Source organism: Trichoplusia ni (genome assembly GCF_003590095.1).
Source record: "Trichoplusia ni isolate ovarian cell line Hi5 chromosome 15 unlocalized genomic scaffold, tn1 tig00003386_group14, whole genome shotgun sequence".
NCBI classification, from domain to species: Eukaryota; Metazoa; Arthropoda; class Insecta; order Lepidoptera; family Noctuidae; genus Trichoplusia; species Trichoplusia ni.
This window is the reverse complement of record NW_020799744.1, coordinates 1-22011: the sequence shown is the minus strand read 5'-3', so window position 1 is coordinate 22011 and position 22011 is coordinate 1. Positions and strand designations below refer to the sequence as shown.

At 33.3% G+C, this 22011-nt stretch overlaps 2 protein-coding genes and 2 non-coding genes across 4 annotated transcripts; 2 read left to right on the top strand and 2 right to left on the bottom strand.

Annotated features, from left to right (window-relative positions):
* Nucleotides 1–1699: 1699 nt before the first annotated feature.
* Trnaq-uug lies at nt 1700–1771 on the bottom strand. The gene has a single exon. It is a non-coding gene; the product is annotated as a tRNA-Gln (tRNA).
* Nucleotides 1772–5383: 3612 nt separating this feature from the next.
* Nucleotides 5384–5455, top strand: Trnaq-cug. The gene has a single exon. It is a non-coding gene; the product is annotated as a tRNA-Gln (tRNA).
* Nucleotides 5456–16456: 11001 nt separating this feature from the next.
* LOC113506446 lies at nt 16457–17169 on the bottom strand. The gene has a single exon (XM_026889298.1). The coding sequence runs from the start codon at nt 17003–17005 to the stop codon at nt 16634–16636; it is 372 nt and encodes a 123-aa protein (XP_026745099.1). The 5' UTR covers nt 17006–17169; the 3' UTR covers nt 16457–16633.
* Nucleotides 17170–18180: 1011 nt separating this feature from the next.
* Nucleotides 18181–20164, top strand: LOC113506447. The gene is made up of 2 exons (XM_026889299.1): nt 18181–18496; nt 18904–20164. Exon 2 carries the CDS (start codon nt 18917–18919, stop codon nt 20162–20164), a length of 1248 nt encoding a protein of 415 aa, XP_026745100.1. The 5' UTR covers nt 18181–18496; nt 18904–18916.
* Nucleotides 20165–22011: the final 1847 nt, after the last annotated feature.

Genomic DNA, 22011 nt, shown 5'->3' with positions numbered 1-22011 from the left:
TATATACTCGGTACATAATAATAAGAAAAATTACACACTCAGACGTCTCGATAAATATAAATTAACATTACCAACAACAATTTAAAGCATAAATAAATGACAGCAGTTTATTTAAGAACCCATAATCGTAAGTTACTATGGTAAAAAAACAGAAAACTGCATCTTATAAATTTTACACACAAAAAATCTCAAAAATCCCATATCCCAGTTTTGCCATGGGTAAATAAACACAAAAATCCATCTCATAAAATTTACACATAACAAAAATTCAAAAATCTATTTTTGCCAACCCTAATGTTAACCCTTCCGATTACGAGCGATGTTTATCGCGCGGCACTCACGCGCAGTCCACATTACTAGTGAATTATTATTTCTGATTAATAAATTGTGTGTCCCGCGAGACGACCTGCTCGACACTGTCACGCCTTGTCACGCCGGTGTTGCCAGGTTAAGTAATTCAGTTAGTAAAGCGAAGGAAAAAATGTAATCAATTTACTTGTACTAGATGTTGCACGAAGTCGTTATTTACGTTAATGGCATTGAACATGTGTAGTTTTTATTTAATTTCAATATTTACTACCTATGATTGCTGTATACTTTTAAATTAAAAAATAAATGTAATACGTATCTACAAAGGCCCCAAAGTTAAAGCTATTTATAGTTATCGGTAATATTGTTAAAATAATAACATAGAATAATATAATAACAGAAAAACCAGCCTTCCGTAAAAAAAAAACTATTTTTATAGATGCTATAAACAATTTGTCATCATCCTTATTTAAATTTAATCACATATTCATCTTATCCTATACTAAAATCCATAAAAAATACAAAAAATCCACTTCTTTTTCCTAGAACCTGGCAATCCCCGCGTCACACCGTCACACCGTCAATATGTCATTTGATGCTTTTTCATTAAAGTAACAAGAGGCCCTGGAGACCAAGACTGGGTTAGTTGGGTGTGATCGACGCCCCAATAATCTGGGGACATATTCAAACGAATTATGGGCATTTAGTGCGCGTGTTTTGGTGTAACTCGGTTTAGCAGGCGATTTTTTTTGGGAAAAACCTTGACGGTTATAGTCCCCAAATGTGATCTCATTGATTATTTACTTTTTTCTTTTAAGTTCAATAATATTTAAGTATCTTTTTTTAAAGTATCAGCAAATTTTTCAGTCGATAGCTTTCGGCTTACTATTGGGATTGAGCAAAAGTTCTACTAGAATTTAAACTCTGCCACAGCCCCAAACAAATGAATTATGGTATAATATACAGAATTAATGCCATTTTTCTCTTTCTTCGTTGAATTTACAACAAAAATACTAAATCAAACATCATTCGAAAAATAAAACCAAACATTGTGATAACCCTAAACCCTAACACAGAGCTGCCATCTAGTGACAGTTGAACGTAAATACGGTAAAAATATCATTAAACTCGGTTATAAAATAAGACAAGAATTGATACATGATGAAAAAAAAATCAAATAATTAAAAAAATATGTTTTTTCATTTAATATCACAAACTTTTACTACTATAAAAAAAAATCATGTGAGAGAGACCTCAAAAGCCAAGTCATTAAAATAAATTTAAAAAGACATTTAGTAGCTTAAGTATTTTTTGAATACTGTATTAACCATAGTATCCACCAATACCAGCATCTACGAATGAAATAGAGAAAAACACAAAAAGGTACACCAGGTTCCACCGAGATTTGAACTCGGATCGCTGGATTCAAAGTCCAGAGTGCTAACCATTACACCATGGAACCGAATGGGATGAGTCTTTCTTGACGAAATTAAGCACCAGTATCGACATTCGACATGTCAATGATCATTGACGTATTATTATAAACAATAAAACAAATTTTACAATAACCGACCTTATTCCATACACCGTAAGTCTATTATCGAATGGCAAAGAAGTTATTATTGTTAAGATAGTAATTTAATAAATTAGCGAATCACGACTTACCATTCGAACTGATTAGCCTTTTAATGAAGGAAACATAATTATTAGTAAATCTTTTTTATTTAAAAGGCTATAAGGTTGAAAATCGTTTGTAATTAAAATTCCTGTCTTGCCATATCGCTGAGTAATTGGGTATTTCTTTTTGGGAAGTCCGCTGTATTACCAAACTTGTAAAAATTAATAAATGGCTATCATTATATCTCTGTGGCTTTTATGGCGGCTGCTTAACATAATAGACCGAAGATTTAAGTTCGGTTTGGCCAAGGAAAACAAAATAATTTGACCTCATTAAATCGGTATAGAGGCAGATAACAGATCATGTACTTAGATATAACATACTATCTGTTGCCCGCGACTTCGTCCCCGTGGGTAAAAGATATAAGTTATGATTTATACCGGCTCTGTTTTTTTCACATTTTCCATTGTATCTTCGCTCCTATTAGTCGCAGCGTGATGGTTTATAGCCTAATAAATTCCTCGATGAATGGTCTATTCAACACAAAAATAATTTCTCAATTTGGACCAGTAGTTCCTGAGATTAGCGCGTTCAAACAAACAAACTCTTCAGCTTTATATATTAGTATAGAAGTATAGATAAGTATATAGATATAGTATAGATAACTTGTAAAAAAATGAATATTTATGTTTTACATGTATTATTTCAGTGGCAAATTAGGTTTGGTAATCTTTATTGCAGTACGTAAATTTGGTTTTAGTCGTGTTTTATTTTTAAACTGAGTTGTAAAGTCCAAACAAAAGGCTGAAGCATCACTCAATTCCTTCTAGAAATCTTCATCTGCCTCTAACCTAGAAAAGACATCACAAAGAATTTAATAAACAAACAATAATCATCGAAAACAATTGTCGCATTAATGACGTCACAATTGAAACTAATTTGTTCGTAATAAGAAAGCTGTGTAAATAGCAGTACCGATAGCAACACAGGTTGGATAACACGACACGATTTACTAAGTTACAGTATTTTTCAGTGACGTGTAGGGATAGGTTAATGTTTAATTATACCAGACGTCAAACCTCATTAGTAACTCAAAACCTTTTGAATTTGGTTACGGTTAAAAGTGGTGTGACCATTGGACTGCCACCTCCTTACTTAATTAACATTATTGTAAAAAACTAAAGCGGTATTCCCACAGTCAAACCACTGAACTGGTTTTATGGGATATTTTATCGTATTACCAACTATGTAATGTTTTAAATTCAATAAATAAATAATAATAATACCTTTGCCTTTAGTGCACCGAGTATGTAGTGATCTAGACTTTATGTTTGCTTTGACTTAAAGTTTTTAGCAATCAATAATTACTTTACAATACGCCCATGAATTAGGAAATACTTTGGTGTTGATTTCGAACGTATGACTTTTGACTTTGCAGATAATAGTACATTTGTGCCCACGGGGGGATTTTTGTCACTAAAGGTCTGCAACTCCCTATCGCTCAACCCAAAACAGGAGAAGTTATTTAATGATTCCCATCCAGAATGACACCAGGCAACGTCAATCAATTCAATCATCAATTTTACAAAAAAGCAGAAAATTGCATATTGTTGTTTTAAACAACCTACTGCGTCACTAATCGTACCATGGTATATTGAATACTTATTGCGATATGCATATGTATAAGTGCCACGTGTCCATAATAACGAAAACTTGTATAAACATGGGTAAACCCAGTTGTTTTTGTTTTCTTAGTTATGTACGTAGTATTGGCTTGACAGAGTTTTTTTACTGTATTCATTTATGTTATCGTAAAGGAAAAAAAAGGATGGATGAAGTGCCCATATTTCGGCAGACTGTTGGTCCCGGCTGTTATTTATTAGAAATAATAATATTCGGCTGTTATAGTTAGATGTTAGAAAATCTGACAACTGTCTTACAAACAAGCCTACGGTTGCGTGTGTTTTTGTGTAAAATTAACAACACTCTAGCTGATGCTCACTACTTATCCACCCTTCTTTGACGACCGCGACGTCGGATAAAGGTGTCAGCTCCAAAACGAATATCTGCTTTTTGACAAATCTGTCCAGCCATATGAGAAATATACTCATATACGCGTATTTCGCGTTTTTAATATAATATTAGCGTGATTACACTTTGTATTTAGTACCATAATTATAAGAAAAATATCGAGAAGTTCTTTCAATGTTTATTTTAAACCGCTAGTGTCACAACGGCAACAAAACTTTAAACTATAAAAGAGGTCCTCCGGAGGAAAGAGACGTCGCTCTACAGTGTGTAATGCGCTCTCTCGCTTCCAACTCTCCAATAAAATTACTTTAAGACTTGGAGGTAGGTGACCAGGACACAGTTTACTACGCCATTTTTTATGAATAAACCCAAATTGGGCAAGAAATGACGTCACAACACAAACCCGGATTAGTGGCTCATAAAAATTCTGTGTCAATAAAACGAACGTCACATGTTTTCGGGGTTTTTGATCAAAATGTGTTACGGATTTGTTAAGTTAAAACTTTTATTATTTTTGTTAGTACAAAACAACGGCTATATGAAAATTTGTAGGATATATAATAACTTTTATTTATTTTCTCTGAGAACGCCATAGTCGACGTTTCCTATCTGACTACCAAGAGAAGAAATAACAAAAGAAACTCTGGAATCGCTGCCTTTTTAAAGTCTAGACAATGTAGTTATTTATAATAAGTAAAAAAATGCAGAGTCTTTTCTGGACTAGCTGTTATTCTGATTTCACCAAAATGTAACGCAGGCAGTGAACCATGTAAAATTGGTGGCTTGTAACGCCAATAAAATATGTACTAACAAGTGACGTCATATGTCATTTCAAGTCATCGTATCAATTAGGTACGGTAATAATCTTACGGTTGAATTAGATCACTATGCAATAATGACTAATTAATTGAACACTAAGTAAGTAGGTATATTGTGTTTATCCCCACTAATGATCTTTGCCCTACTGTGGGACAGATAAAAACTAGTATTACTATAATCACGATACCATTTATCATTTTTATCTATAATGTTATAGATATCCTATCGTTGTTCATTAATACAATCTTAATTTATTATCTGGTATTGGTAATCCCCGGAAACAACTAATAAATTTAAATGTTATGAAAATAAAATGGCGTCACAATTATTTTGTGGGTTTATGAGGTTAAAATCACATTGAATTTGTTTCATAAAAAAAAGAAATGATTAGAAACTATGATCCACTTCGTTCCAAATTCTAAAATGATAGAGATTGAAAAAAATATTTCAAGTTTCAGTTAGTGTTAAATAAAAATGCGCCAGAACGACGTGTCATAAGGTTTATATTAGCTTAACAAGTGAAAATGAGATGGTCAGAATAAAAAAAAAACTTTTAAGAATATAGAGCCACATCAAGAGATGGCTAATTTGGGCTACTCTCTCATCGGTTCCATGGTGTAACGGTTAGCACTCTGGACTCTGAATCCAGCGATCCGAGTTCAAATCTCGGTGGAACCTGATCTTTTGGTGTTTATTTAAAGAACCTTGCAGCTGTTTTCTATTGTTTTCTCAATTAATTTAACGACGTTTCGAGATTATTATTTCTTTGAATTTCAAAATATTGATTTCGTTTCTAATAATAGTGTTTTGGGTGACCAGCGTTATAAATACTTACGTTACCTAGACCATAATGAAAAAAAAATCGTTAATTTATCTTAAATTGTAATAATACACCTTATTAGTTGATTTTTTGTATAACTCATACATTCCTGACATCTTTTTTTATATCTATTAGAATATGCTAGACAATACTTTTTAAAAATAGCCATATTGGCACTAACATCAAAAATCGATCATTAGCAGTATAGTTCACTGGACACCGCTAGCGTAGCGTATTTTAATACAAGTCAACGCTACAAGAAATGTTACGCATACTCTAATACAGGCCTAGAGTATTTAACCAACCATTGCATGTCAAAATATTGACTGTGAACCCAAAATTACTTTGAATAGAGACATCAACGTCGTTTGTCAAAAACAAAGTATCAATCTAAATGGATTACAAAAGAGGGGGTAGTTGTCAAAAGTCCAAATAAAGCGATTGAATCGCTCTTATCTAGTTGTCATTACATTTGGGTATATGAAAATTGTTGGTATCGAATTGAAGTTTTATATGGGGTGTGTTTTGTACGAGTGAAAAGTTTGTGGTATTTTTATTATTTAGCATAGTGTATAAGTGCTACTGTTTTAGAGGTTCCATGCCTAGAGGGTGAAACTACAAATACAATACAATACAAATCCACTTTATTGCACATCAAAAGAAAATATTTGATACCGTAAATAACATGTAAAATGTACAAATTGGCGGTGTTATCGCTACTCGGCGATCTCTTCCACACAACCATTGTATGGAGTGGAATGATCCGAAATCAAGAAGGTAGTTGATACGCATACACACAATACATGCGTAATACATAAATAAGGAAATAAAATAAAAATAATATGTACATACTAGCTGACCCAGCAAACGTCGTTTTGCCGAATATTTTTTTTTCTAGTTGTATGTATTTTTAATGCCACATTATAAAAAAGATAAAAGCAAACAATTTCGTCCAAAAAATAAAATATATTTTTTTAGTGAGGGCAACCCTTGTCACTTAGGGGTATGAAAAATAGATGTTGTTCTATTCTCAGACCTACTGAATACGCATATAAAGTTTGGTAAAAATCGGTAAAGCCATTTCGGAGGAGTACGGTAACTAACATCGTGACACGGGAATTTTATATATTAGATATAAATCATTATCATATATCTGACAAATATGTATATACATAATATATATAACTAAACAATATTGCTATATTTATTGGTATACATTATAGTGTAAATGTGACAACTAAGTTTATTTTTAGTCGGAACAGGTAATACAGGTATGTGAATCTATACTAAGAAATAGGCATAACTTATTTTTCTGTTAGAGGAATCAATCACATTTATTGCATATTACAAATGCTAAAGTGTGAGTTTATTATGTCTTCACGTCCAAACCGCTGGACCGATTTTGATGAAATGTGATATGGAGGTAACCTTGGATTAAAAATGTTGAAGGAGGTTAATGTTTTTAACTAAGACATATATTCGGGCGAAGTCGCGAGCATCATCTAGTATTTAAATAAAAAAACATATTTTTTGCATTGTTTTGTTTGTGTACCTTTAGTTTGGTAGCAGTAGTTAACGGTTATCGTGTATGTTTGAGTGGCTACCCATTTACCTAATAACACCCGTAACAAGTGGTGTACGGTGACCATGATATTTGTCGGGCAATTAACACGACTGTTAGTACTTCTAAATTGACTTAAAAGCAAGTTTAAATAAAAAATATTGACAAGTGTTCCTATGTCATTTAGTTCAAAGAATCGTGTGAGAAAATCCTTCTTAATTTTGAATTATGAACAGTCCAGCAATCTTGCCGAATGACATTTATACAATTGCTTCCAAAAGTGCTCCTTAGTAGCCTTATTTGAATAAATGAATTTTGATTTTGCTAACGTCAATAGAAAACACTCGAATATATGGAGACGACAGATCAAAGTCATGTGAAACAATATAATTTCAATAAATTTAAAGAATTGAAATTAAAGATTATAGTAATACCATTCCCCTACAGGCGCTCTCTTAGTTTGAGCTCATTTGAACACCGAAGATCTGTATAAACTTCAGAATACAGAAAATTAACTACATTTCATAATTTGAGGTCTCGGAATCGAACTGCCAGTAAGAGCTACTTACCACTCGACCAAACAGCCCAGCTGAAGAATTAAAAGCAACTTAACATTGATTGACATTTCAGTTATAGGCCAAAACATCGCCTGATACTACCAAAACATTACAATTTCATGACTAATTACTAAACTAATTACACTTTCAAGTATTTTTTTGTCATACAAAAACAATTTACGCTATGCCGAGCATGTTATTATTATCAATAACGTAACGTTAACCGCTTCTTAAAGTCAATGTCGAGTTTTCGCCATTTACATAAAACATACTGATAAGAATTGTAACAACAGTTTTAGTTGCGTAACATACATTGCGCGTTCTATTTTTATAGCCAGTTGAACTGCTCTACTTAAGCCAGCAATGTATTACGATTTCGTTGATAAATGTGGGATTATGAAAACATTGAATGCTCATAGTAAATGTTTTCTTAGAATATTTTGTTGAGCATGATATTTTTGTTATTCACGGCTATCGAGAGTCAAATGACGAAGACTGGAAAATATTTTTCTCGGTCACATCATACGTAAGAACAAATTCGTCGTGGATTTGAATTCATTTTCATAGGTAAAAATGTATCATAGTTTTTCAAAGAAATTTATACACATTTCTACATAAATTCTCTGAGTATTAATGTTACTTTTATTTATTAATCAATGTATGATATGATAATACGTAGAGATTATCCAAAAAAGTTTACATGATCATTATTTAGAAGAACAGAAAAGTAATAGAGTATATTGTCATCTGCTTGCGGAAGAGAAAAAGAATCAGTTAAAGATTATTTAATTGTCTAAGCAGAGATATATCCAATTAACACTGATAATGTGTGTTTGTTAGTGTTACTCAAAAAAACCACTTAACCGATATAGACGAAATTTGGTACACAGATAGTTTATAATCTGGATAAACATATAGGATTATTTTTATTCCGATTTTATGTTTGCGAGGGATCATTATCGCTGGCAACAGCTGATAATTAAAAAACATCAGGTCGATTTTAACAAACCTTCCAGAACCTCTTATATGGGCAAAAACATGTGCCCATGCAGACTCCATATTTAGAATATGCACAAGACGTACAACAATCATCTACTTCCATCTTGATTGGTCAACGGACATCCGGATTTAAAGCAGTCCAGACACTCATTTCGCAACCATGAAATTCCACATATAAAGTACCTATATCTTTTTACAATAAATGAAGACTCCTTTAAATTGTGTAATTATGACTCAAGAGCTATTTGTACTTCTGTCATTTATGTTTATAATTTCCGAAAAATGAAACAGCACATCTTACCTCAAAATTAAAAAGAGGTTGTAATACTTCCTTACCAAGCCTTACCTTCAACATTTTCCAATACATGTATGTAATGGGATTAACTGTATGAGAACAGATTGATTCACCTTTAAGGTCACTGGGAGTTTACCGCGCGTCAGAAGTAACCTCGACCTTGTCCCTATTGTTTCTAAAGTTTGAACAAACCGGACTTATGAGGATGCAAAACCGGACGCATCGCACTAAGGATCCCTTTCTTTCTCGTGATATTTCTTGAAGATAACTTTAACTGTCTGTCGTGGTGGACCTTGCGGTTTTATGCAGGGATTATAGGGCTAGGTTCCAATACAATGCGAATTTTTCCAAGTTATGAATACTTTCTCAATTATCCTAAGAAACCTGACAACGGTGAATGAAAATTGTAATATTTATCTGCAATTCCTATTTCGCAGTCTTCTAGCGTGATCGATTCCCAAACCATCCCTATACGGGAGGAGATCAGTGCCCAGCAGTGGAATGTGAATAGGCTGGTATTATATGATTAACTATTTTGTGATTTTTTGTATCCGCAAAGCTGAGTTTATATATCATCCCTTAACAAAAAGCGGAATTAAAGTAAAAGTCCATATAAAGTATAGCTCCTCTGGCTCAGTAACATCTTCAAGTCAACAGAAACACTCAAATACAATGTATGAAAGCATGAAACTGACATTTCATTTCGATATGTGACGTGACTTTGATCTGTCATCTCCATGCATCTGCATTTTCTGTCAACTGTTATGATCGTTGAATATCCCTCTGCTAAGAGGACAGTCATCGATGGCAATTAATTAAAAATACTACGGTAAATGTCTCTACAAGGAAAGACCACTTCCATATAGAGATGGTCACCTATATGGGACATGGCATTGACTGACACTGGTTGCTGACTCACTTGAATGTTGATCCTTACTGATATCACTTACAATCGTCGTAATCCCATTATTGGCAACTAAGGATTGGAGGGTTTTTTTTCTGGTTTCTATAAGGGTTTCCTTCCTACATTTCTTCTTCTTTTCTAGAAATGATAATATTGTTTAAATACCAAAAACATTACAAACACAACACAAAACTGCTGAGCTAAATTTTATAGGAGCAAATGACAGTTATTTCACGTTAAATAATAATGAATCAACAAAATCTGTTCATCCAGTCCTAAGTCATATAAAAAGCAGGCAAAAAATCTTGACATCAGGCTTTCACATCGCACCTTTCACTTCGAGTAAATCCCCGATAGCCTTCAGTTAAATTTGAACCATTATATAACCTTACGAAAGTCATGGAAGAAATCTAGCTTTAAGCGGTTTTTAGGGTTTCGTACTCCAATGGTATAAACAACTAACCGACGGTCCGTCCGTATGTCACTAGAATGTATCTCATGACAGACTCTAGACGATTTAAAATTTTCAGTTGCCGACTTCTACACTCAAAAATTTGATGGTTTATCATTTTTATTTCCGAATTCGTTTTCCTTTGAGCCATTTCTACAGAGAACCTTGACCGAATGTTACGTATAAAGTATTCAGTAATATTTGTGTCATTCAGTAATGTTTTTATTTTTTAAACTTTCCTTTTATAATGCCTCAAATCAACTACTGCTACCTAATCTTCATGGCAAAATAAAAAAAAATACACAAATACATATGCGACCTCACCACATATGAGATGAATATTAATTGAACACCTAAAGGATGTGTTTGTTATTTTATTTTAATTATGTGAATAAAAATGCTCACTCGTGTGTATATTTAGCGGGAAAGTCCCTTGGTCTATGTTTATTATAGCATCTAATATACAGTCGCAAGTTGAAAACGTACATAAAGATTAGCGGTAGTATGTTGTTTATACATATGTATATCTTTATGGCTGTATTCCTAATTAGGTAGTCAAAGGTTCAATCCTGTTGATTTGAATGCGCAAGCTCCTTGCGTTGTTTTCTAGTTTACTTAAGTCATCATCCTAGCCTTTTCCCAACTATTTTGGGGTCGGCTTCCCAGTCTAACCGGATCCAGCTAAGTCTTTTACAAGGAGCGACTGCCAATCTGACCTCTTCAACCCAGTTACCTGGGCAATACGATACCCCTTAGTTAGACTGGTTGTCAGTTTTATAGCTTCTGATTACATGTAATGACTTTCAAAGATGTATGAATAACAGCCGGGACCCACAATTTAACGTGCCTTCCGAAATACGGGTTTCAATGAAACATACACATTTAGTCAATCAATTAATATTTTCTGACCTGAATCCTGAAGTTGGTCTCTCAAGCACCGCAATTGCCTTCCTCGAAATGTTTAAGGTACAAAGTACAATAGATCCGAATAAAAACAAAATTTAAACAAATGCCCAAACAAATCTATCATCATCAATCTGTATCTTTATCAATTCGTTCGAATCCAATTGAAATTCGTGGGGAATCCCGTTGTCGCGTGGCTATTATCAATTAAAGATGTTTAAAAACATCTGGCCATGTTTTGAAGATTTATTCAACACAACCCATCTTGAATAAATCTTCAAAAGTTGCTGTTTAAAAAAGTTTGTCATTTAAAAAACAATTTATATTTTCAAAAAGTTTGTTTATTTAACGAATATTAATAATAGGATTGTTCTTTAACTGAAAATAAACTAAAACACACAAAAATGAAGTGGCTTTCTAATGGTAAAATTACTTTTTAAAATCGTTAAGTAGTTTTTGAGATTACAACTTCAAAACCTCACAAAATTTATAATATAGATGAAATACATTTCAAGACCAGTCCAGTTTTCAGTTAAACCGATGGTCACCGTAAACATTGTCACAGTACTAACTTTACAGTAATTACAGTAAATGTGTTAACTACGGTGGTTAAATTGTGTCTAGTCACGTCATACAGACAACCCTATTTTTTATATGATTGATGTACTGTGACATTTTTTTTCGTTTTTTTTAAGTGATTAGAATTTTAACCGAGTTATCTTTATCTAATGGGTTTATTAGATGATTGGTGGTATTTCTTGAAAGAGGATCTTTTATTTATTTGTTGTCTAGTATTATTATAGTTTTATTCACGTCATCATTGGCCTAGCCTTTCCCCAACTATGTTGAAATAATGTCAAATAATGAATCTCGGTATTTTTATCCTTTTCTATATTAAATCATAACGGAATTTAATCCTCACTTTGTTTAAGATTATTTAATTTTCTAGCGCAATGAATCTTATTTATAATCGTATGTGTTTATAATTATTATTATTATTAAAGAATAAACTTGTGGTTGTTCTCTTTTAAAACTATTATGATTTATTGCCGATAATATTGATATATTTTCAATTTATAACTTTTAATACAGTTTATGGCTCTAGAATTTATCTTTTAGAAATATTCTATTTTAATTTTAAATAAACACAGTTCAAAATATATGTGATGTAGTACCATAAAAGTAACATTTACAAAAAATCAATTTTATTATAACATATTTTGTAGGATACCACTAGTTAGAATTAAGCATGCAATAATTAATTGCCTCACTGTATTATGGCTTATGTTAAGCAACATAATATTATATTTTGTAAGTATGTCACACGTAGATTTTATTATTATTTATCATTATATCCAAAGTAAAATAAAAGCATAAAATTATGAAAGTATCATTGTATTTCAAGACATCAAGTTTTTAAGACATTTGTTAAACCTCTCGAATATTGTTTTCTTTGTTAACATAGACGCCAATATTTAGAGATCTGTAAACGTTTTGTAATAAATAATAATTTATTAATCTAGTCGTGTGATTAGTAATATTTTTGTACCCGCATTTGCTTGTTTTATTTTTGTTTCCCAAGTAGTAGTCATCATTGGCCTAGCCTTTTCCCAACTATGTTTAGGTCGGCTACCAGTCCAACCAGTTTCAGCTAAGTACCAGTGTTTTACAAGGAGCGACTGCCTATCTGACCTCCTTAACCCGGTTACCTGGGCAACACGATACCCCTTGGTTAGACTGGCTGTCAGACTTTTTCAAGCTTCTGACTACCTGTAACGACTGTCAAAGATGTAGGAATAACAGCCGGGACCCACAATTTAACGTGCCTTCCGAAACACGGAGGAACTCGTTATGACAAAGATGGTCACCCATCTACAGACCAACCGCGTCAAGCATAGCTTAACCTGTGATCGTATCACTTATGCGGTTATAGCTTAGCCACGAGCTCCTCCGTTTTATTCACGTATGTATTAAATTACAATTGATTTTTCAAGGGATCTCGATTACTGTTATTGTGTAGTAATTGCATGCTAGACAACTTAGAGGGATGTGTCTTCAGTAACTTCAATCTGTCTGTCTCGCTTTCACGAACTGAACCGATTGTAATGGAATTTGGTGCACAAATAGTCTTGAATCTGAGGAAGGACATAATTTTTTTTAACTGGAAATGGTTGTAAGTGGAGTACTGGTAAAAAATGGATTTTGTTATAAATATTGATTTAAATAACCGGCTACATCTTACGTGGGCATCAAACCCGTGACACGTCGCTTACTGTAGTTTTCGAGTTCGGGCCTTTATCACCTGGCTATCCGTGCAATCTGAATTTTATGGTGAAACAGTAGAATCTGAGGCTTTGTTTTAAAACTATCTTTTTATAACGCGAAGAGTTTAAAACAACCTTAGTCTTTCCGAAGGCATTTTTTGTTTAATGGAGGCTTTTCTTTAATCTTTTATAATCACAATGACTGAAATAATTATGTACTCAACTATTTCCGTCATAGATATTTTAGCAATATTGCATGGTCATTGTCAAGGCTGTTGATACCAAAAAACCCCCAATTTCCGATGAGATTACGACGAGCGATAAGTATTATCTTGATTATACGACTCTTATCTCTTATCAGACGTTTCATTAATTAACAGCTGTTATCAAATATCACGCCCATTATTCAATGTAATGTACAGTTTTGACTGCACGGATAGCTGAATGGTCGAGATTATCACGCCAAAACCCACTGTGCGCAACGAGTCGCGGGTTCGATCCCCGCGTAGGACAAGCTTTGTGTGATCAGTTTGCCTGTTCTTAGTGTCTTTGAGCACGTGAATTGTATGTTTGTAAAACACCCGCGACACAAGGATGAAATAACTTAATGCAGGAGTCATTAAAAAAATGTAATTGACCACCGTGTGAAAGTTTTCTACTTTCCACTATAGTCTAGACTGACTTATTACAAAATAAGTGTCTTATCGCCACATCTTAAAGTAATGTTATCGTATGTGTGGAAGACGGACGTCGTTCTACGCCATTTATCGCGCTGTCGCTCTTCCGCACCTGTAGCAGTGTTATTTATGAGTACTTTTCCAACATCAAAAACATGCAAAAAAACATAAAACTACTGATCCAAAATTGATGAAATTCATATTATAGGATCAAATAATAGCTATTTTACGTTGAATAAACAAATAGCAAAATCGGTTCAGATAGTCCGAAGTTCTGCAGTAACAAATGAATGACTAACCGATGAATTGAAAACCTCTTACTTCTTGAAATCGGTTAAAAACATTTTTTTATTATGAAAATAACAGGATTTCAAATTCTACCTTTAGGTAAGCATAATAAATTCGAAAAGGTATCAGAAAACTTATTCAATTGCTATATCAGTCATGGATTTCGCCAGTCGACTCAGATTCGAGTCCTGTCGGGGTTAAAAATGACTGCTAAATGACGCAACTCCACTATCTTAACCAAGACGGATGTATATTCAAGACATGTTTTAAAAGTTTCTGATACTGAAACGAGAACGACAAATGATAACAAAGAATTTGATAACAAGATTTTTGTTGTTTTTTTGTTAATACTTTAAAAATGTTTTGCTCAATTTACTTAGAAACATTATGTATGTTTATCAGTTGTCTAGTCCTTACTAGTCTAGCACTAAAAGCTTTGCTTGGTTTAAGCCTAGATGGCGTTGTATGAAAGTTGTGGAATAATATTATTTGTAGATCTTCTCCCGCACATAAACTTCATGAGAAGAGATCCGGTCCCCTTTTTAAAGCGGAAGAAGGTAAACACATCCAACGTGCAGAGGCCTTATTGAGAACTTTTACCTAAAATATAAATGATAAACAGATATTGGAGGCAAAACATTGCTACAAAATTCTAAATTATAGAGATAAAACTATTAGGCTTATTGATATAACGGACGCATATAACATTGTTTTAATATTATTGTTCTAATGTATTTTATTTTTACCATAGGGCAAATTACAGAAGTTTGTTCTCTTTATTATTATCTTTTGAATTTATTTATTACTAGCTGTTGCCCGCGACTTAGTCCCCGTGGGTAGAAGATATAAGTTATGATTTATACCTGCCCTGTTTCTTCACATTTTCTATTGTATCTTCGCTCCTATTAGTCGCAGCGTGATGGTTAATAGCCTAAAGCCTTCCTCGATGAATGGTCTATTCACCACAAAAGAATTTTTCTATTTGGACCTTTAGTTCCTGCGATTAGCGCGTTCAAACAAACAAACTATTCAGCTTTATATATTAGTATAGAAGTATGGATTTCTTCTGTATAGTTTTGGTTTCCCAACAACACGGCCATTGATCTCGTTAAAGTGGATATATGTTTTTATTCTTGATATCGCACTTAGAGTATGTTTTTGTATTTCTTATCTTGAGGTTTTGTTTGTGATTGGCATGTATTGTGTGATAGTTGAGGCCAGTTTTTAGTGTTTATTAGGGAGGGATATTTTACTTGCTTGCTTAGCACTGGACCCCGATTCTGCTATTTACAATAGCCGATGAATGAATGAAATTTGTCTTTACATGTCAATTTTCGTATTCTCTCAAGAATTTTTCTGCACAGTTATTGGAAATTCAGTACGGGTCGGTACACTTAAGGTCAATACAATTAACTTCCCATTATTGTATTGTTAAAATGCTTAATAGAATAGGAATAATTTCAAATTTAATCCCATTGCCATTCATTCATCGGCCCTTGTAAATAGCAGAATCGGGGCCCAGGTATTATTCATAGATTCTTCATAGTTGTTTAATTGAATTCAAAAGATGAAAGACACTTGTGATCATTATGACATAATATGTTTCTTAATAAATATTTTTAGCTCTATTTTCAAGTAAATGATGAATACTTGTCTTAAAACAGTCATAGGTTTTCAGAAATTTGAGAACAAATTTGTTTTACATTTTTGTCGTCCATTTTCTCAGAACGAAACTAAAATAGATCAAAAGTAGCTATATCTGTCCAAATAAGGAGCGTCTACATAATAAATTCAACTGAGTCAATTAAAAGTCACAACGTACCGTCTGTGTTCAACTAACGACTATATCTTGCATCTCTTTCCCATCCAATAAACAGAAAGAGATAACAAATCCATTGTGATTAGTCTAAGCTCAGGGGAATAACATCGAACCAGTTCAAATTTGGAATGAAAAAATACGTTTCAAATAAAGACATTTATTTTTTCACAAAATGTTAAGTGGCCAGCATTTGGCATTTAATTTGACGTCGTCTGACGAATTTCGTTCCAAAGTCGAGGATCTGACTGGAATCGGCGCACTGACACGATTTAAGAAGCTATTCACGCACTTAAGTCCAACACACAAACTCCTCCTTCATCACCGCATCACAAAAGTGAAGATTGATTCAATTACATTGTCCAAGTCCTTGCTGAAGGGAGAAAGCTGGGCTTCGTATCCTCCAACGCTCTTCTCCTTGCCCGCTACCACGAGATGGCAGTTAGACCCCAAGACGGAGACTCTATCGCCTTTCCATCGCTTGCTGACGAACACAACACCGTTTCCACCAACTAAGTTGATGACTCCATAGTTATCGGTCACTTCGACCCGACAGTCGTTCCCGATCACTTCAATGTCCCCACGGTTTACTGTGACCCTCACGATGCAGTTGTTTCCAACGATCTTCAGCTGTGTAGGGTTATCCTCCATCGTCACCTTCTTTTTGTTTCCAACGATCGAATACTTCTTCATTTTTAAATTTGAATGTTCTAATTTAGAATTAGAAGAAAAAAACCGATGCAGGATCTTAAAATATTTGATTTACGAATTTGGAATTCTATATCGGAGATTAGAATTCGATATTTGAATTTTTACTCGCGACTGTTGCTCGCTGTGGGCGCTGTGCGAATGCGTGGATCTCATGTCGCGCTCGTTTTATAAGCGCGCGCGCATGCTATAGTCACCTATAGCCGACCGATAGGGAGTCCCCTACACGTCATTCATTCAGTGTAAAACGTGAATCGCTCGATGTCCGCTCACCTTACCGTTGTGTATAGTTCTTCCCCAAAAATCAAGATAGGTGAAATACCTTTTAAGTGGTTTGTTAATTGAAATGACGGAGACAATAGTACAATGGATTTGATAAGTGCGACAGGAAAATATTTTGAACTACTTTCCTTGTTTTGTCACTTTTGTCAGCTGATGGTAATCATGCAGTACTTGCATTACGTGTTTTATAAATGTATACATGTTATATGTAATAATTATATCTAAACTAAGAGAATGACCTCAACACAACGAAAACAAAAAAATACTTTTTTATTATTGTTCGGCTCTGTTTGTACCCAAATCTGAACCAGATTTTTTCCCTTTTTATGACATTTATAACTGACAATACGTAGTAAAAATGAAATTTATTATAACATTAATATTGCTCACTTATTCTAATTAAATAACTTAACATGCTCCAGAGGTTTGTTTTCATGTTTTTTGCGTATAAAACGTCAAGTCAATGACCTTTACGAAGCTAGTAACAGCATTGCATGTAAATACCGTTGTTACAATTGGCAGTTGGATCAACTCTAGTTCTAATAGATGATATATAAGATATTTATACGATCTGTATCTCAATTAAAAACAAAACCAGTTTTTTGACGGCCCAACAGTGGGCATATAAGTACCTGTCTAAAAACGTTAGATTTTTTTATCTATGTTCAAATGTGAAAATGAATTTTCGGGGTTCTGTTTCAAATTTCGTTAATATGAACGATATCCCACGCTGTCCATTGTTTGACTGTCTGTCACCGGGCCGCATCTCAAGGACCGGTCACAGCTAGACAATTTTGAAGGAGTATTTCTGTTTCCGCTATAACACAAAAAAAAGTGAAGCAAGCGTCGCATATAGGATTAATTTAATACATAATATATTTTTTTTCTATAGCTATTATATCGCACACTTATTCCAAAACTGTCACTATCCAAAATTTCGTAATATCGAGATAATAACGCCATCAGTTGATCAATTTCTAACTAAAAAGAGCCGCATTGACACTTTCTTAAAAATGCCAAAAACTACTGCTAGATGGCAGTAGTCTCTTTTGCCACTAAACAAAATTCCCCACCCCGCGCAGTGCTAGACTGACGCTTAACACGAAAACACGTGTCGCCCGTACCAGAATAGACCGTTGTTGAGCGACAAACCGACACTTTGGTCATTAAGTCAGTTTTTCGGTGCCATCATTGGTAAGTAGTTATTTTTTTCTTACTCCAAAGTGACATTTTTTGTTTGGTTCACATTTTGCATTACGGTGACTTTGTATTTAAGTTAGTGGTTTGATACTAAAGTGACACTTTTTGTTTAGTGTCAATTTAGCCATAAAATGGTAAATTTTAATCGAGTTGTTTTTAAAGAAGGACCGTCATTTTACGAATAATGTCATTTTTGCGTTTAATTGATTTTGCCAAAGAATAAATGGACCCTAATTAATTACAAAAGTGTCACTTTTGCGATCATAGTGATAACATGAACTTACGACCTTTATGATTATAATAACCCTTTTATGATAATAATAGGTATTTTTTTTTAATAAATCAATTTGCATACGTAATCTTTTTTTTTTGATAGTGATGTAGTGTTTCTATTATTTTAGGTTTTTTTTTAAAATGCATCGAAGAGACAAATTGTTGAAACTCGCTCTGGATCTTCAGGCAGAAAATAGCGCAGAACCATCGACCTCGCAGAAATCTCGCAGGGTAAGCTGCTCATCTTCTCAGAGTTCATCTTCCTCGAGCAGTTCTTCGTCTTCAAGTAGCGCTGCTTCTACAATTGGCTCCTATGTTTCGGGGTCAATAAAATCTTCAGATAACATTTACCGTCCCATCGCCAATTCACTATTACAAAGAAAAGTATTTGAATCTTTGCCAAGCACATCTAATCTACAAAAACATGTAACTAATCAAACTGAATTACCAAGACAAAGATCATTAAGCACCGGTTCTAGGTCTTCTACCCTTTCTTCAAGAGCAGGTGATTTTTCACCTGACGATAATGATTCTGATTATAACCCTGTCCCTGATAGAATTATCGATGAAAGCTCTGACAACGAGCAAGAAAATTTAATAATATTACCACCAAAGAAAAAACGGAAGGGTATTATAAATTCTAAAAAGCTAATAGCTAAACAATTACGTAATTCAGGCAAAGAATACGTTTCTTTATCAAAATCAAAAAAAAATGTGCCCCAGAGAAGCATGGGACCGCCTTGTTCAGAACGATGTCGTTTGAAATGTTTCGATAAAATTAATGATGGTGACAGAACGATTATTTTTGGTTTATATTGGGCAATGGGTTGTGTTACTCGACAACGGGATTTTATCAGTAAGAACTTGACTGTTATTAAACCAAAGTATAGTTACAAAAAAGAAAATAGCAATCGTAAACCAAAGCATGGTTTCCACCTAACAGTAAATGGTAAACAAATACGGGTGTGCAAAATATTCTTCAAAAACACTCTGGGGATTAATGATAGACCTATCAGAACTGTCTTAGAGAAGTTGTGTGATAGCGGAATGGTAGAATCTGACAAAAGAGGCAAACACGGAAATCAAGTAAAAGTTGTTGATGAAGTGATACAGGGTATAAAAAGTCATATTGACTCCATTCCTCGTATAGAAAGCCACTACTTAAGAAAACAGACTAGTAGAGAGTACATCGACGGAGGTAAAAGTTTATCTGATTTGTATAGAGATTATAGAAAACTCTGTGAAGAAGAAGGAAAGCCAGCTGGCGAAATACACACTTATCGTAAGATATTTCACAAAGATTACAATATCAGTTTTTTATTCCAAAAAAGACATGTGCGAGTTTTGTACATCTTACGAAAATATGAGTCAAATAGAAAAAGAAACTAACGAGTTGAAGTATCTAGAACATCACACAGAAAAAGAACTAAGTCGAATTGAGAAAAATGAAGACAAACAAAAGGGGCAAAAAAGTTACGTGGTTGCATGTTATGATTTACAGGCGGTTTTACCGCTTCCTATGGGTAAGACCTCAAGTTTCTACTACAATCAAAGTTAAATGTATGTAACTTTACGATTGTGAACTTAACAAAGACAACAGTTATTGTTATGTTTGGAGTGAAGTAGATGCTTTGAGAGGAGCCAATGAAATTGGCTCATGCGTCTTAAAGTTTATTACAGAAAATGTCAAACAGTCGATGACCCGAATTTGGAAATTATATTTTATTCTGACAATTGTTGTGGTCAACAGAAAAATCAATTTATGTTTAGCTTGTACATGTATGCTTTAGCTAATTTGTCAATTAAGAGCATTACCCATAAATTTTTAATATCGGGCCACACTCAAAATGAAAATGATAACGTTCATTCTGTAATAGAAAAATCTGTTAAAAATTTCTTAATCATCTCCAATTTTCGTTCCTGACCAGTACATTACTTTAATACAGACGGCTAGAAAACGAGGTAATGCATACAATGTCAACGCTATGTCATATTCCGATTTTTATAATTTAAAAGATTTTGTTCAGCAATGTGGCATTAAGTTTAATAAAAATACTGATGGAGATGCAGTTAGACTATCTGAAATTAAAATAATAAAATTTGTCAAAGAAGATAACGGAGCATAAAATATTTTATAAGACTTCGTTTACAGAAGATCATTTTTATGAGATTGAACAATGTAGACAAACACGGTCTAGGCGCACAATTAACTGGTGTCGGGTTTCCTTTGAAACAACTGAATAATGCAAAACTGGAACTAACTTCCAGAAAAAAGAATGACTTAAGATCATTAATTGACAGTAATTTAATACCACGCTATTATGCTGAATCGTTTTACCGAAATATTTTGTGATTATTTTTTCTTTTTTATATTAACTTACAGTAAGAATCCTGTTTTATTATGCAAAAGCGAGAGATGCAAGTCTGATTATGTGAATTAAGATTAGCCGAGAGAGGCAAGTGTGATTATGTGAATTAAGATTAGCCGCGAGATGCAAGCATGATAAATATTTTTTGTAAGACATTTTATGTGATATAAGAGTATCAGTAGCGCGAAGCTTAAGTATTGTTTTCTTCCCTTCTGAAATCAAAGACTGATTAAAATGTAGAACAGAAGTTACCTCATAGAGAGTTTAGACTGATTGTTTCAATAACAGATACCTAATTATTATTTAGATGTTTTCCTTTTGAGATTATTTTTGTTTCTTAAATAAAAGAATGTTATTAAAATTTATTTTAATTATTTAACAGACAGTAATAATTATTTCGTTTCTTTTATAAATATTTTATGTAGACGTACATTTGTTTTATTGATCTATGACAATAACTGTTGCATAGTCTGCAGCGTCAAATTTTTTTACGCGAAATATTTTAGATTTCATTAAAAGTACTTTAAGTAATTAGTATAGATTAAAATTTCGTAGTTATTAAACTTTAAAAATTGAATTCCCATTCAAAAGTCGGAGTAAACGACATTTTGAGATAAAAAATAAAATGTGAAAGTAAAACTGACACTATAACACAAATAAGGTAAAAACAATATTTTTCTATTCAAATTTTTAGTTATTTTCCTCTTAAATATGAGATGTAATATCATGCTTTAATATCCTTGTCATCGAATAACGAAATTGTTCATCTTTCTTTTCAGTGTACAAATTTCTTTAAGAAAATTGTTTTTTTGCTCTCCTCACAAATGAGGATTTTTGTTTAGTGTCAGTATAGGTTTAAACGTGCGA

What these genes read in the sequence shown, in the direction of transcription:
- LOC113506446 (XM_026889298.1), bottom strand. Translation starts at nt 17,005, where the DNA reads ATGAAGAAGTATTCGATCGTTGGAAACAAAAAGAAGGTGACGATGGAG.
- LOC113506447 (XM_026889299.1), top strand. Translation starts at nt 18,917, where the DNA reads ATGCATCGAAGAGACAAATTGTTGAAACTCGCTCTGGATCTTCAGGCA.